The sequence below is a fragment of the Blastomyces gilchristii genome (genome assembly GCF_000003855.2).
Source record: "Blastomyces gilchristii SLH14081 genomic scaffold supercont1.17, whole genome shotgun sequence".
NCBI classification, from domain to species: Eukaryota; Fungi; Ascomycota; class Eurotiomycetes; order Onygenales; family Ajellomycetaceae; genus Blastomyces; species Blastomyces gilchristii.
This window is the reverse complement of record NW_003101666.1, coordinates 1,124,611-1,140,875: the sequence shown is the minus strand read 5'-3', so window position 1 is coordinate 1,140,875 and position 16,265 is coordinate 1,124,611. Positions and strand designations below refer to the sequence as shown.

Below are 16,265 nucleotides of genomic sequence, written 5' to 3'. Positions count from 1 at the left end.
AAGGTAGACGCACTAGACCCTAAATGTGGACGCTAGACCAGAGGCGACGAGAGGCCATGCCCGAAGAGGCATGGCGGCGCGGCGAAGCCGACCCACCCGCCAGCTAGGAGTATATTTATTAATACTTATACTTTATACAGAAAAAATTGAAAAATAATAAATAAATAAAATTATTACTACTGAGAAAAACTTTTAATGATATAATCAAAATAAAATTTAATTCTAATTACAGAGTTAATTTCAATAATATAAGAGTTTAATTAAAGATTTCAATAAATTATTTTGAAGTCTAATTATAATTTACATATTACATCTCTTAATTAGTTCAGACATTTTTCTTTTTGTTCCATCTCTGACTGATTATGATTGGCTGCTTTTGGCATTTTTCAAGGTTCCGTTCCTGAACTCAAAATGGCTTTAAAGTTCTTCCTGTAAGGCTGTAACCATACAGTACCTTTGTACGGAGCACTAGTGATACAATATAGGACAATACCGGCCCCTGGTCTAGCGCATGTGGGATGACATTGGCGTCATCTGGGCGTCATCTGAGTGTTACCTCGGACTGAGGCCCATGTCCCGTTGTAGCTAGGTTGGCGCGGGATTAAGTGGGCCACTCTGGCTTGGAAGCGGCCGGCGTTGAGCAGGTGGATTACGTAGATGCAGGGGTATTATTATGAATACTTGTACATGTACAAGCGTAATTATTGTATTATGATGGTGCAGGGGGCGTGTGCAATTTTAATATCACCACCAACTAAGGTGGTTCTTGTTTGTTCCCTTGTTCCTTGTTCACAGGATTCGTATTGGTATGGTATGGATGGTAATTTATCCCTGTTATAGAGAATGGTAACTTTATGATTGGGCACGCGGGGTGGGTAGCAAATTTGTGGGTCTAGCCCCTGAACCCTAAAAACAGAATGTTGTTGTCAGCCTCGTATAAGGATTATTATTTTCTGTACTCCGTACCGTATGTATGAGATAATACCATGTCGCTGGCGCTTGTCTTGTCCCCCATCTCATCTCCTCTCCACCGCCCAAATCTCACTCATCCCATCTTCCATCTTCTCTTCACTTCCTCCTCTCCTCTCCTCTCCTCCTCTCCTCCTCTTCTCCTCTTCTCCTCTTCCGTCGCCATCCTCTGCGTCGACTGTCGACGATCCAGTCGTTCTTCTCCCCCCAGCGACCTCTTCAGATCCGACAATCCCTTTCTCGTGCGTGCTGTTTCCCTTGCCCCTTTTTCCTCGTCAGCCCCCTCCTCCTCCACTTTCCCTTCCCAATTTGCGCAATGTATTTATTCATGACGAACCTCCATTCAACTCAACTCATAAAGAAAAGAAAAGAAAAGAAAAGAAAACACTACCAAATATAATAACAATGGACAGATAGATCTCCTCCTCCCCCGTTTAAACTCACCTCGTTGCGTCCGGCCACTCCTATACCAAAAAAGTTCTTTGGTGCCGCTCGTTTCACCATAACCCACGTCGAACTCTATATATATATATACACTTCTAATAGTATCGGTCGCCCTCAGTCTTCCCAAAGGGAATCTACTTTACTCGCGGATCCCATCACGTTCTCTTCCATCTTGTCTAAATCTAAATCAAAAAAGAGAAAATACTATTTTCAATATTTTTGATTTGAGTTGGAATAGCCATATTTCGACAAGAGGAACTGCCGGAAAAAAAGAAGAAAAAACCAAGACAAGGGAAAGAAAAGACAAGACTTTTGGGAAAAGTGTGTGTGTGTGTGTGTGTGTGCACGTGCCGGTCACACTGTATTATTTGGTCTATCGAACCGGCCACTATATACAACGCGGTACCTGACGAAGCTGGGTTGGATGCCCTCAAGGACTCGCCAAAATAATCGATTGCCTGGTCTCTCCATATTCCCTCTTAAAGTCCGTTGCTTGACTCCGGGATATGAATGCCTAGGGAACTGGAAAGGGGATTGATCTTCGAACAATACAAACGGAAACGAACCTTTGTTTCCAGCCTCCACTGCGCCCGCGCAGATTGTCGAATTCTGCGATTTTTCTGCATAACCACCACGGCTATCGAGGATCGAGGCGGTAGTTTTATACCCTACTCAGTAGTCTAGCCTTTATTGCAGCAGGAAGTTGTAACTTCCAGCTTTTTTCGTCACTCCTTTTTTTTTTCTTTTTTCTGGGACATTTGTCCCTTTCCGCTCCTTTGATAGGTAAGCTATTTTTCTCTTTATCATGTATCTCAGTCCCTGCTCCTGCTGATTATCACTTCACCGAAATATTGTCTATGTGTTGATTGCTGCAATTTTTCTCTTGTTCAGATAAATTGTATCAATGTGATGATCCTGCCTTGTTTCTGCTGCTCTATATATTTACCATCTGGATTTCTCCTATTTCTTCAAGTAAAGACGCTCTGGATGCTAACTTACAAATAGAAACAATAACATTCGACATCTATTTGTCGTATACACTCATTTATTTGTCCAAAGCCCAACTGTAAGACAATTGCCTCGAACCCACGTCTGGAGTTCTAGTTTGTCTAATTTGGGATTACAGCGTTGACAAATCTATTGGAGGCCCTTCACGATACCAAGAGCGAGAAAACGCTGGCCTAGACGGAACTTACCGTCAATATGCGGGCCACAACATATTCTATCCTAGCGGCCTTTTTCTCACTGGCTCCCCTATGCGAAACCGCTAACGCTGGTGCACAAGGTCGACCAAAGTATTACTTTCCACGAGAAGCTAATCGCTACTATGGCTTTGCCGCTCCAGCAGAGAAGCGCGCTCCGCAAGTCGACCCAGGCCCTACTGTCGTCATCATCCCTGTCACTGTTTACGTAGGTCCTGATGGCGAACGGTACACGCTTGGAGGCCACACGTCCACAACAACTGTTGATACAAGCTTCCCCAACGCCTCCGCTACCCCAAAAGGTGAAGACCCTGAAGACAACCCTAGCTCATCCCCTTTGGGCGGAATCGACCTTGGACTGCCCAAACTATTTGCCCCTCCGTCCGCTTCAATCTCGGGAACGGAAGGCGTCTCATTTCACAAAGGTGGCGCGACAGGTTTCCCGGCTCAAACACCCTCTCCGTCGCCCTCTTCTTCATCAAGCAGTAAGCAGGGCTTGTTAGAGGGCTTCCCAACCCTTGAGCTTCCAGGCCTTGGTACCCCCACTCCACCCATTGGTGGCACTGGCCGTACCACTACCAGTGACAGCTCCAAGGGAACCCAAACCGCGAGCGAAACCGAATCCGAACCGACGGACGGCCCAATTCTTACCCTACCCCCTCTATTCCCGAGTCCATCGAGCAGCTCAAGCTCTGATTCAGCTACCGATTCGACCTCCTCCGGCACTAGGTCTGATTTGACTGATTTGACACCGCTCCCATCCTCCTCCAGCGATCTTCCCACTTTCAATCTCCCCACCCTCAATCTTCCCTCCATCACCATTCCGCCGATCTTTACCCCAACGCCGAGCCCATCGGCATCGATGCCGGTCACCTCGGCGCCTGGCAATACCACAGATGGCGGAATTACTTTTCCACCTTTCCCAACACCCACCGTGCTGCCCCCAAAATCCACGGACCCGATCCCGTCCCAGAATAGCAGTTCTACTTTTGTTATACCCACTCCAAGTACCACTCCGTCTGGCGTTTTCCCCAATCCGACAGACCGCCCGACAGGATGGGTTCCACCGAAGAACTCTACCACTGTAACGCCGACCACGACCTCCTCGGCCACTCAAACGCCGCCGCCGCCACCACCATCGTCGTCGTCAAAGGAAACTAAGAAGCCAATCTCTACCGATTCTTTAACCTCGATGGTAATCCCGACCAGTATTGTCTTCCAACCGACCCCTGTCCCGCCAAACCCATCGGAAACGAACAAGCCCTCCTCCCTTCCTCGAATTATCTCTCCTGATTCGGGCATTCCTAAGGCACCAGCCAACTCGAGGCTGATTCAGATTGGGTTCAACAGCTCGCTCCCTTATGGGCTTGTTGTTTCAAACAGGGATTCGAATGTTCAAGTCTTCAGTTATGTTCCCATCGGCGTTAGCTATGGTCTGCAGGTTGCAGCCGATCTTGTCATCATGCAATCCATCCAGCCCTATGGCGCGCTGCATACTCTCCAGTACACAGCTACACTAGCTGTTATGTATATCCCGAAGCACTTGGTCGACGAACTATCCGTCGCGATCCACAGCCCCTACTCGCTCATCTACCAAAACTCCAACCCGTCGGTTGCCAAACTCATGTCCATGATCGACCCCTCCATTCCTCTCTTGCCAGGCGGAGGGCCAATTTACCAGGAAAACAACCCAGGCAACGGCGGCAGCGGCGGTTCCATTGGACGCCCTGGCGGTGGCAGAGGGGGTTCCGAGGGAGGTGACGACGAAACTGAGGGACCTGGTGGCTCAGGCAGCTCTTCCAGTGTCAAGGCGACCTCCGTCGGAATTGGTCTTGGTGTCGTTGGTGGTGCAGCTTTGTATGGTGCGGCGATGTTCTTCGTAGCGCGCCGCTACCGCAAGAGGCGCAAGCTCCACCGCCGCACAAGCTCACTGACAAGTGGTATGCGCCAAATTGGTATCGCCGGTGCTGCCGGTGGTGCTGCTGGACCGATTGCCACGGATGCCTTGATGAGTGGTGGCCGCTCGGATGGGTACACAAGCCCAACCCCATATGGTGCACGAGATAGCCAGAGCACCAGTAGTGGATCAGGGAGCGGGCGGAATCAGATGATCAGTGCCCCTGTCATGGCTGAGAATTCGCTTGGGTGGAATTAGGGAATGGATCCCCTGTGAGATTTGGTTTTATTTTTCTCGCTGCCTTCTTCTCTCTTTTCTTGTTTTTCCTTCTTCGTTTCCAGCACTTCCGCCGTCTTTCTTCAATTGCAATTGGCCGATTTCTTCTCAACTACAATTGGCCGAGTCGCGGAGCGCGAGACGGAAATATCAACGTTGCAAAGCGGTGGTGCGGCGTTTTTGGAATTCCCGCTACCGTTTCCAACGCGGTCCCTAACAGATGCAACCGTTTTTCATTCCGTTCTTTGTCAGCGGAGAGGGAAGAGAAGCAAAAACATAAAAGGCACGAGGAGATCTCGAAACAAGGAAGAGTGGCCAGTGAAAAAAAAAAAAAAAAAGGAACTGCAAAATACGCAGTCTAAAGCCAAATCGATCCTTTTTTTGTCTTCCTTTTTTCCCCTTCATTTTCAAATCATTTCTTCAAACTTAACTATACTGGTTGTGTACCCTTCCTTGACCTATGCTCTATTTTTTTGTCCTCAGTGCTTGCTACATGCATAATGAATATCTCACACCACACTTAACACTCACACAAAAACTTGTGCATATTATCAAATTTACAGGGTTTTCAATGTTCAATTCTGTTTTATGGTTTCATGTCAGCTTTTTCCCTTACTATCATCTATCTGTCTATCAAATCTTTCTCAGGTAGAAAGAAGAAGGTTGCAGAGCCAACATGCAATATGTATAGAATCTCACACCATACAACACAACACACCAGCAATGTTTCTTTTTATGTTTCTTTCTACAACTTATTACTACTTATTTACTACTTATCACTTACTACTTACTACACCATATTACTTTCTTCTATTTATACCCCTTTGCTTTACTCTTTCCTTTTAGTTTTCCTTTGTTTTCTCATGTCTAACTAACTCCAACTCTGAGCTAATTACTATTTTTTCTTAAAAACTTCTTTGTTCTTCACTCATTCATACTTTCTGTCTTCATCATGAGTTTTGTGTAATTCAATTTCTTTTTCTTTTCTTTTGTATGTCTTAATTATTATTAGTTACTTTATTTAGTTCATGAAAACTAAACAAAAAAAATGTATGTGTGTCGTATGTGTATTATGAGTAGAAGTAAGTTTTTCTTTTTTCTTTTTTTTTTTTTTTTTTTTTTTTTTTTGCTCTCTATATTATATATGATTTTACCTGATTGGCATATTTAAAACTTGTTTCTTTCTTTCTATTCATACTACTACTATATGTAAGTCATGTACCCATGCTCCATGCTTTTCTCCACCTCATGAGATGAAAGAATTATACATATATCTATATAAATTGCGTAGAATGTTGAATGCATGTAGGATGAACGGCTAGACAATAAGAGAGAACTATCTATGTATACTATGATGAAACATGTTGGAATAATTAAAAGAGGCCACTAAGCGGTTGGAAGGAGAAGAAGAGGGATTGTTATTGCCGACAGCATCTATCAATCTATCTATTATCATTCACACAAACCACCCACCATGTTTGGAAAAAACTGCCGAGAGCTCTTTTTTTTTGTCTCCGTTCTCCGTGCGTTAAAGGGGGGAAAAAAAAAGAAAGGAAAGAGAAAGAAAAGAAATCGCATCAAAGATGGTTAAGATTAGATTAGGAGAGCCTATGGCTCAAAAGTTCCCTAAAAATAATACGAAGAAGGAGAATAATAATAATAATATGAAATAGGAAGAGTAGAGGAAGCAAGACGAGGCGGATACAGGTAATCAATCGGTGGCAGGTGAAGCGGGATAAAACGAAACAAGAGAAGCACCCGGAAATTGTTTTGTTTAAAAATTAAAACAGGTAAAAGAAAAAAAGAAGCTAAAAGAAATGCTTTGTCAAGAATAAATGAATGGAAGCCGTATAAGGCATTAAGGGTTTGTGAAAGGGTCAAAAAATTGACCAAGCAAGAAAGAAAAGGAGAAAGGAAAACATGGCGACGACGTAGACATGGCATGAGGGCATTAGGGCAAAACATTCGTTTAAGCGTAAATGTAAGTGAAGGCTTAAAACCAGACATTATTATGATGGGGGGGTCATTAAAAAGGGTACGAAGATAATCGGGGGTGCAACACAAAAAATAAAAAAAGGAGAGAGAAAAGAGGGCAAAAAGAGAGAAAAAAAAATCAGGAGCTGCGAAGAGGGGGTGCCGATGAGAGAGAAAAGAAAAGAAATTGCCAGAACAATGAGCAATGGATCCTCCAACCCCCAATTTTTGTTTTTTAAAAAGTAAAATCTTCCCCCTCAAAATTCTGTATAATCGAATCTTTTTTCTTCTCTTAAATGCGAAAACGTGCAGAAGCTACTCCTTTGGGCAAACAAAAATGATACACCCCACGACAAAAATCTTATTCGATGACTTCTTTAATAGGAGGCGAAACGAAAACCAATATAGGAGAAAGAGAGCCGCGGTTGCAGGACTCCATTCGTTAGTTCGCGAGATGCATTAATTGTTATCCCGTGCCCTGTCCTGGCTTCCTGCCTGCTTTTGGAATCATGCAGCCGATTTTGTCTAGTCGAAGTATATATAGGTTGTCTTTTCTTTTAGGTTCTTTTGTTGTGTCGAGTAGCGAATAATGGATCAAGGAACGCAGAGTAACGGGCAACGAGCAAAGAAAGGTATGGTGCGACGCAAGAATGGTGTGATAATGGACGTAGGAAGGCGGGATGCGGATTAGATTTTGTGGGACGCCCGTTTGATGGGAGAAGGGTTCGGGAAGCATTCGAGAATAAAAAATTTCCGGCGCGGAGGGCTGTTCCGTGGGCTCAAGTCCTCAAACATCTCTCTCGATTTGTCGGGTTGGCGCCACCCCATCGCCTGTCCCAATTTAACAACTCCGCAGATCATTGATTCCCTTGAGTTCGACCTCGCTGTGTGATAGAATTAGAATGCGTTAGCGGGCAATTATGTTCTCGCTTTTAATTGGTTGGCTAAGCCTGGGGGGAAGATATCTCGAAATGCAATGCTGGATGGCGCGAGGTCGTATTCAAATGTTCAACAAATCAGCAAAGGCGGAGGGGCCGGGAGCTTCCACTGCAGGCACGCCAACCCGGATAAGTGGACCTGCCGTAAGCCGGATTAAAGCAACCCGCTAAACGAAAATAAGGCTTAGGGTAATAATTATCCAAAAAGGATTCAGGAACGAAGAGCGGTGAACTATGCATGCCAAAACGACAAGGGGAAAACTGGCAAAAGAACGATGAGAGAAAAATTGGGTGCCTGTCTGGTACTTACAAAACGAGAGTCGAGTTTGGTGGGATTAGACCTGGGAAACCACTAGAAGGCCGCCAATGATAAGGAAAGGTCAGTGATCTGATATAAACTTCAAGTTCCCATCCCTTTGAACTTAAAAGCCATGTTCCATTACACTGGACGAGTAATGAATGAATGAACAGGGGCCGGAATGGAGGGGCTGTAATTGTCACATTCTTTCCCAGTCTGGTTTTGGTCCTGTTCTTTTTGCGCAAGGATGGTATAACGAATAAATGAAAAAGTAACATACCGGTCACCATACCCGTAGTCTCTGTAGCACAAAGCCCAAAACGGAAATTATTAGCCAGACATTTTCCTTGCATGAAAATGACGGTAATTGGACCAAATGTTGCGTTCCTTTCCATACATATCGAAAACGACCCGGGGAACGAGACGACTTACGGGGTGATAGTTAGGATGCTCCTCTCGCCAAGCGTCATATTCAGAACCGCCTCATCCCAGCCTTAATTGTGTAGGGCCCAAGGATCAGCCGGAAATGTTGCCAGAGTGATGAATTTAGATTTTCGATGGGGAGTGGCTCGTGATCCAGCGTGCTTGGAGAACAACTCGCCACTCAAAAAAACAGAAATGGCGCAAATACCTCGAATGACCTTTCCAATGCCAATTGCAGTTTTAAATTCCCCTCTATCTTTGGATGAATCAAACCTATCCCGGATTTAGAGGGTCAGCGTAAAGTCGATGTTCTTGCTTCCCTTTCGCCTTGCTTCTAAGCTCATCGGTCTTTCCATATCGGTTGCAAAACTCACTCGTCTCCCATGTAATGTTTATCCGCGGCCGCCGGGTCATAGAGACATCCTGTGTAGTCGATCACAACATCGTCCCCTGTCTTGGGCTTGTCGACTCCGTTGCCGGCCTTGAGTATTGTCTTTGTAACACCCATAGCGAAAGACCCAGTGGATAACTGTCCAAATCGATATCTAATCTTTAGGCGTATAAAATGGAGGAGCTGGTGGATTCTTTAGGACAAATGCTGAAGGAGAAGTAACGAATGTCTCGAATATTCAAACGATTGGAAGCTCACAGTGTCAAGTGGCAGAGAGCTCTAAATCCAGGGACCGGCGGGGAGGGGAGGTGCACTATATACTTAATTTGAACGATGAGGTGGGGCAAAATCAACCCGCCTGTTTTGAACTGGAGAAATCCGAAGGGGCACAGTTGAAGAATCAAGTGCAAAAATATAGAAAATAAATATAAAAAATAAAGAAAGAAAAAGAAAAGAAGAAAAAAGGAAAAGAAAAAAGAAAAAAGAAAAATTTTAAAGTGTGGTGTCACAGGCATCCGGGATGAAATGCTAGAGAAGAAAAGACGGCATGACCACGAAGAAGGAAAAGGAACGGCCTTCCGAGCAATTGAATTGAAGCTCAAATCCATTCGAATCCATTCTGCTGCAGCTTGCCACATCACACATGCTATTTTTTTAAAAAATTTTTACCTTTTTTTTCAACCCGAAAGTAGCACCTCTATACCTGAGTTTTGCTTCGGGGAAATGTCAGCTTCTGGGGCCACCGGTTGAAAGCTCAGTGGTTTCCAGATGGAATCCACTGCGGGAATCGCGTTGAAATCTAATTAGTCAACTTTCGCAGCAAAAAGATGTCGCGTTCGATCGTCTGTCCCATGCTGGATATGCAGAGTTTTGAGTCCTTGGGCTGGACGCTTATTGGGGGCTGCACCTGGATGCGCTTGGCTGTTAATACCATCCAATGACCAGTGGCTGCGGTAGAGTTATCATTTTAGTGGAGAGCAAGCTCTGCAGATAGGCTGACACCCTTAAATCCAACAGACGGGGTTTGGCACAGGTGTGCAGTAGATCGGACGCCACAGACACGAGCGCGCCAGGTCATGGGCCCTCATGGGCCATGGCGGGCGGTTCGACCAGTAGATGCCCCGCTTCGAGGTCTAGAGCGCTGCCTAGATGACTCGACCCCTCTCCAAAAGTGGTCCTCAAGGATTCAGCAAAAGTCGGCAGTTTTCGTCCGCTTGCCAGAAGCCTCGCGAGTGACCGACGACCAGCATCAAAATCATTCAGTCAAGGGCGAGGAGGAGAGGAGGGGGGAGGAAGTGGGAGAGTTATTTATCTCCCGCCCTTGCTAGCCGTAAGAGGCCTGCTGATCCCTGTGTGTCGTGGTTATGATTGCTGGGACGGCCCAATGTTCATTGTCTGTTTGTCTGGTGGGAGTAGTAGTAGTAGATGCGGTGATGTTGGTTGGTGGTGAGTTTTCCAGTCTTGGTGAGGAAGAAAGACCTCGGGATCGATCCTGCACGGTCCAAGCCCTAAACAACGCCCAAATTAGTTAGTTGGTTAAGTTAGTTAGCTAATTAGCTAGTGCTGCATACGTAATCCACCCGCCATCTGGCCATCCCTGCGGACATCGCGCCGCGCTGCTGCACCACCGTCGTCCCTGACCCGATCGCAAACACCCCCAGCAGCAACGCCTACAGGCTACAGCAGAGAGGCAGAGAGGGGAGGGAGGCCTACGAATGGAATGATGTGGGCGTGATGGGCGTTGTGGGATGTTGTGGATGCTGTGGACGTCCTCCCCCAATTCCTGTCCTGTGGAATCGGTGGATGTACCTACCAACTACCTGACACTGGAAGTGTCTGTTTGGACGGGAACACCACCCTACCAGTCAGAGGAAATTAGGCCGGCTTGACCCAATAGCAAATGGACACTTATTAACAGTCGGGAGTTTTATATCTCCGTCGTATTATTCTGGCTGTGGTGGACAGCATGTCCATCCTGATATCGATCAAAGCACATTCTCCTTCTCCTTCTTCTCCTCCCTCTCGTCGATGGCTCGCATTGCAAGACCGCCGGGAAGACGCGCCACATCAATAAACCTCAAACCGGTCGGGTCAAGTTACTCGGGGATTTTGATATCTGAGCGCCAGCCAAAGACAAAGAGGCCTCACCTGTTCCTATTTAGTGTCCAGGACTACCAAGGATCCAGCCAAACTCTCAGGCTCAGATCACTGAGATCAGGGGCCTGATGCGTTTTTAGTGTCTTGCGAGGAATTAGTGTTGACACTGGCTTAGAGCTAGTTGACCCTGTACGCAGGGTTGGTTGCTTTCTCTCCTCTGAACTCTAGTTACCAATATTCACACTCACCAAAGCTAGATAGAAAAGAAAACCTCCAACCAGGTTACAGCTCTTCCAGTTACATTGTCCTCCTACTACTATGTAGAAAGGCTCCGTACGGAATTCAGAATCTGGATGTGTGTTTGTTGATACAAGAACTAGAATCGTCGAGAAGAACAAAATATGATCCCCATCAATCATTGGAACCGGCCCTAGTACCCACCCCGCGGAACTGTCTAAAGTGGCAAGGGTCAACTTTGATCTCTTAACTTCACGCTTCGATTTCTCGCAATAGCCGCCCAAAATACATGTCAGAAAAAGACCATGAGGATGCCTACCTCTCTCCCTTACTGATTGCTTGGCCAAATATCTGAAGAACTTAATTATTTATCAATTTTATATTGTGATTCGTTTTTGACCCTGTGCCTGGTGTGGCATGTAAACACCACTGTTGCCCGCCTGTCCAGATATTGCACATCAATCTCTTATGTCTCAGCGTCCCGTTCCGAGGAGGATGAAAAATTATAGCGGCAAGCGAAACAATCCATGGACTCTGGCTGACAGCCAGGAGTGTTTGTTACTTGAGAAATCTATCAGTACCCACCTATCTTGTCAAAGTCATCGCTGTTAGGCCCTGACAGGATAAGCCGCTTCTCCTCTAGTGCTCAGTCCTAAATGTTCACGCTCCCTTGGCCCTTGATCGTTTGGACGAGAGAACTTGCTTTGTCGAAGGAAGAAATATGTCCTGGGTAGCGGAAGGATGGCCCTTTGATATATCTTTGAATCGCTAGTTAGTTATATGGACAAGTTTACTACTCTGTCCTCATGAGATTTACGGAATATTTCAATAGAGTTCAAAATTAATTATCTACTTGTGACTTTTTCCCTGTCGATCCGAGCCGATCCACTCACATCCCCCCCTCCCCTCCCTTTGAGGCGCGAGTCAACAAAGCGTCTTCAACATCCTCCATTCCGCACCATTGCAGGTTATAGACGACCATTTCTCAGACTGGTAGTTACTGTGTATTCGCCCAAACCAAAAGCACAGAGATATGAAACCTGTGCATGTCCAAAAACGTTCTCCATCTCACGGCCTGACTTTTTTTCTTGTGGTGGAAGTCCGAATCTACCCCTCAATAATGTGGATGCGTAAATCCTTATCCATGGCGATAAATAATTACAGGCTAAATTGATTCTCAAAGCTCCTCGCATGTCCTGATTCGGCGCAGATCTAGATTCCTCTTCGTGCACATTTTTGCCCGTGCACTAAGCTGGGATGGGACTCAGGGACTCATGGGAGGTTTTGCTCGAGTCCAGCAAAGGCAAAATGATAATAATAATAATAATAATAAAGCAGAATAACCCCTCCCTCCACGCCCAAGAGGAAGAAAACCCACACCTTCAGCCTCGCCTCGCTAACCCGCTCCAGCCAGGATCGTACACAAATTCCTTTCAGAGGAAGATGTTTCACCAGAATTAGGAAATAATGCTAAGGGCTACGCAGTAGTGAAAGTTATAAACCATATAGAAAGATACAAACATCACGTAGAATTTGCACATCCGTAATCAGCTCCTCCAACCCCTTCTCATTCATTATTATATGTGTCCTTCCTTTCTCCGTCGCCATGTTATCAACCTCTTTAACCTCCTCGATTATTTCCCCCCGCGCCCAACCTATAACAATTATCACCACAACGTCTCCACTCACACACTACTAAAAACTAACACGTCCCCTCTCAAGGGCCAAAAGCCAGCAGCGCTTTCTCACGGACGCATGCGTGATGGTTCCCCGATGAATTTATCATCCATTTCTCATACAGTAGTAAGTTAACCGGGCCTAGATGATTTGTAAGCTACCGCCCAAATACAAGATTATTACTATCTCTATATCATATCTACAACATTTAGTCAATTTATCACTCAGTGAAGCTAGATTCTAAATAAATTATTTCTGTGGTTTTCTCATAAATTTGATAGTATTAATATAAATACTGTCAATCTCTATTATATATATATATATATATATATATATATATATATATTTTTTAATTACAATTTCTTCAATATTTTCTCAATATTAAGTTAATTAATATCTGTTAAAAGAGAGCGAGTGACTGACTCACACGGCCAATTGCCCAACAGGAGATGGACTCATTTAGAACAGACATACCTGATTTTCATTTTATTATAAAAAAAAAATAAAAATAAAAAAAAATAAAAATAAAAAAAAATCATAATCGAAAAATCAGGTCAGGCTGTCGATATGAGATATCCCCGCGGGATTAAGGACATTTATTAGGAAGGTCCGCAGCTACAAAAACATCTACAACTACACACCTCATTTTCCCTATTGTTCCGCCGATTGGCTGTTGGAAGCTGAGGATTAACCGATTGCGGAGAATTAACAAGCATGATAGAGGGGATGGTAACTAATGAGTAATGTGTAGTTTTGAAGCCGGGAGAAGGAAGATGCCCATGTGGGCGGTTTTGAATATCTCTATCGGTAAATCTTCCGTTGCTTTGTTTTATCAGTCATGATTCTTTGGTTAACCACATGTAACTCGTGTGTAGCTAAGCTGCATACAAAACTTTTGGGTGATGATTTGGCCACGCTTCTATTCTCTTTTCTTTTTTTAATCCTGCCAGCGGGTTTCGCTCTGCCCGGGAACTGACAACGATCGTCCAAGAATAATTTGAGCCGACCCACTAAGAACGGAGACTAGCGCATGGTTGTTTTCTGGATTGGGGCATCAGTGGGAATTTAGCAAACTGCTGTTTTCGGTTCTTTTCTCAATTGCTTTTTCTCTTATTCTTTTTCTCAATGGCGTTGCACGCAAGCGGATAAAGGCATCGGTTAAATATTAAGGTTCGGGTCAAGTCATCCCGTCCACATAAGGAACCTGACCGGCCTATTGCTTGAGTCGGAGTAGAGTATGTGTCATCTACATCTAGAACAAAGGAAGAAGAAGAGAAAAAGAAGAAAAATAATGCAAGCTTGTCGTTTTCAGACCTTGTGCGAATGCCAGCACGTTCCACAAACCAGGACGCGGAGGCACATTGTACTTTGTTTTAAGGGCTAAATTTGAGCAGTAGATTTGAAAACCATGCAACCAGGAACGTTTCTTTGGCTTGCATATGCCACCGCTTTGGACGGGATACCCCGGGAACGGAAGGGTAGTTTGCAGGTTGGGGTTGGACTGGGGTCTTTTGGTGTCGTCATGGTTTTTTTTTCCTTTTCTTTCGGGGATTACCACTAGTTATTGCTGTGACCAGAAGGCCAGCTGTTTGAGATCTGCAAGACTGATAGAGTTCAGCCTAATGTGAGGGAACCTCCGATCGAAGCTGTCGCTCGATGATGGTAGCTCGCTGCAGTACTCTAAGTAGTGCAGGGTGGAAACGCCAACCTGCTCTACAAATTCGAGCACACGATGGTAATTGAAAGCAACCTGGTCAATGCCGTGGCTGTCATCCGACATGCAGAATCGGCCATTCCGTGAGAGAAATTCCTACAGCACAACGGTTTTTTTTTTGGTTAGTTAACCGTGGCGGAGATCATTCGGCCCCCTTCCCTTCTCGTTTGAAAGGGTGCGGAATTTTGAATCTACCTTGCAGATCTCAGCCTTGGGATATGGTTCGCTCATTCCCTTCCTCAGACTAGCGGAGTTGAGTTCCAATATCCCGCCATATCCTGCCACATAGTCTAAATTTCGCAGGATCTTTTCCCAGACTGCCGGCCACTGCTTGAAGCTCCGTTCGGGATCATCACTTTTTAAGCGGATCAGATCAAAATGGCCAACAACCGGTGGATTTAACGCCTTGAGCATGGCGAGCTGTGCATCAAAGTAGTCCTCAAAGAGCTTCTCATCTGTACCCCCAGCAATCTCTCTTGCTTTCTGATAAAAGGGGACATCATAGTCAATCGGGATAGTGTGTACGTGATGGACCGAACCTATAAAGAAATCGAATGGAAGCATGGCCAATGAGTTGTGGATCCACGTCAACGAACTCGGCCGAATCCAGTCACACTCAAATCCAATGGGGATATTTATCTCGGAGCTATATTTCTCACGTAGACGCTGGGCTTCTTTGAAATATGCGGCTTCATTCTCGATTAGAGCCGCCTCGGTGCCACCCGCTTCAATCTATACCACCCGTCAGCCAAAGGAATCTTTTTTGTGTTATCAAGATCATCATTTAATCATCCGAAGAGAGAAAGAAAGAAAGAAAAAAAAAAGAAAAAAAAGAAAAAAGAAAAAGAAAAAGAAAAGAAAAAGAAAAAAAAAGAAAAAGAAAAAGAAAAAAAAAGAAAAAGAAAAAGAAAAAGGAAAGAAAAGAAAGAAAAGAAAGAAAAGAAAAGAAACGAAAAGCTTACTTCCTCCGGATAAAAATCCTGCTCTTCTCTCGGCATATGCTCACTCAAAGCAAAGACGCGCATCTTCTTTGAGATGGCGGTCCGAATGACATCTTCCAGCGAGTTCTTTGCGTGGCCCTCGCAGAACTGGCCGGAATGGCTATGATGTGAAAACGGCATGCTGAGCTTAATGGAAAATTCAAGATTCCCTCTTGCAATGTTTTTTCCGGGTATTGTTCTGCAGTAGAGCGGCCCGGATGCTTTCACGGCAGCAAAGAATTGAAGCGCGTCGGTCTTTCAACAATCTATCCAGCAGTCAGCGGCCAGGTATCTCCCAGCACGTCTGTGTCACTCGACCTCTCACGGCTAAAACACGAAAGAACAAAAACGGGCGCTTTTTGATATCACGGATCAAGAGTTCAAGACACAGAAACCAAGGCGACCACTCAGCTCAGCTAACTTACCAATTCCCTGAGCTAATATCTTCGGACCAATGATCTCGCTTGCTACTGATGTAGAAAACTAGGACTTCGGTAGTCTTCGAGGAAAAAGGAAACGGAAAATGGAAAACGGAACACGTCCTTTGCCGGCGGTTGGCGAAAAGAAAGAATATGTTTAAGGGTATATAGCCTGGGAGTTTCCTGTTGTTTATTTATATCGACCCCTTGAATGCTCTAAATCCACACGTTTGGCGGCTCCGGTAGCTTATCCAACTCGGGTAGTTACCTCGGCGGGGTCCACGGGTGGCTTGCCGATCACATGACAGATCTCAGGTACAACCCACAAC

General features: G+C 45.1%; 4 protein-coding genes across 4 annotated transcripts; 2 read left to right on the top strand and 2 right to left on the bottom strand.

Moving 5' to 3' along the window:
- The first annotated feature begins 910 nt into the window (after positions 1-910).
- Positions 911-6,227, top strand: BDBG_07158 (uncharacterized protein). Its single transcript, XM_002622601.2, has 4 exons — positions 911-1,211; positions 1,387-2,196; positions 2,419-2,479; positions 2,540-6,227. Exon 4 carries the CDS (start codon positions 2,617-2,619, stop codon positions 4,768-4,770), a length of 2,154 nt encoding a protein of 717 aa, XP_002622647.1. The 5' UTR covers positions 911-1,211; positions 1,387-2,196; positions 2,419-2,479; positions 2,540-2,616; the 3' UTR covers positions 4,771-6,227.
- A 1,535-nt stretch (positions 6,228-7,762) lies between these two features.
- BDBG_07157 (uncharacterized protein) lies at positions 7,763-8,929 on the bottom strand (the record flags this gene model as incomplete). Its single annotated transcript, XM_031722961.1, has 6 exons — positions 7,763-7,867; positions 8,011-8,041; positions 8,279-8,299; positions 8,431-8,491; positions 8,630-8,694; positions 8,796-8,929. The coding sequence occupies 6 exons, from the start codon at positions 8,927-8,929 to the stop codon at positions 7,763-7,765; spliced, it is 417 nt and encodes a 138-aa protein (XP_031580000.1).
- Positions 8,930-9,639: 710 nt separating this feature from the next.
- On the top strand, positions 9,640-12,593 carry BDBG_07156 (uncharacterized protein; the record flags this gene model as incomplete). The annotated part of the gene is made up of 3 exons (XM_002622599.2): positions 9,640-9,646; positions 9,830-10,107; positions 10,374-12,593. 3 exons carry the CDS (start codon positions 9,640-9,642, stop codon positions 10,545-10,547), a joined length of 459 nt encoding a protein of 152 aa, XP_002622645.2. The 3' UTR covers positions 10,548-12,593.
- Positions 12,594-13,384: 791 nt separating this feature from the next.
- Positions 13,385-16,259, bottom strand: BDBG_07155 (histidinol-phosphatase (PHP family)). The gene is made up of 4 exons (XM_002622598.2): positions 15,943-16,259; positions 15,500-15,783; positions 14,733-15,269; positions 13,385-14,633 (listed from the first exon to the last, which is right to left on the bottom strand). The coding sequence occupies exons 2-4, from the start codon at positions 15,656-15,658 to the stop codon at positions 14,385-14,387; spliced, it is 945 nt and encodes a 314-aa protein (XP_002622644.1). The 5' UTR covers positions 15,659-15,783; positions 15,943-16,259; the 3' UTR covers positions 13,385-14,384.
- Between the last annotated feature and the right edge of the window lie 6 nt (positions 16,260-16,265).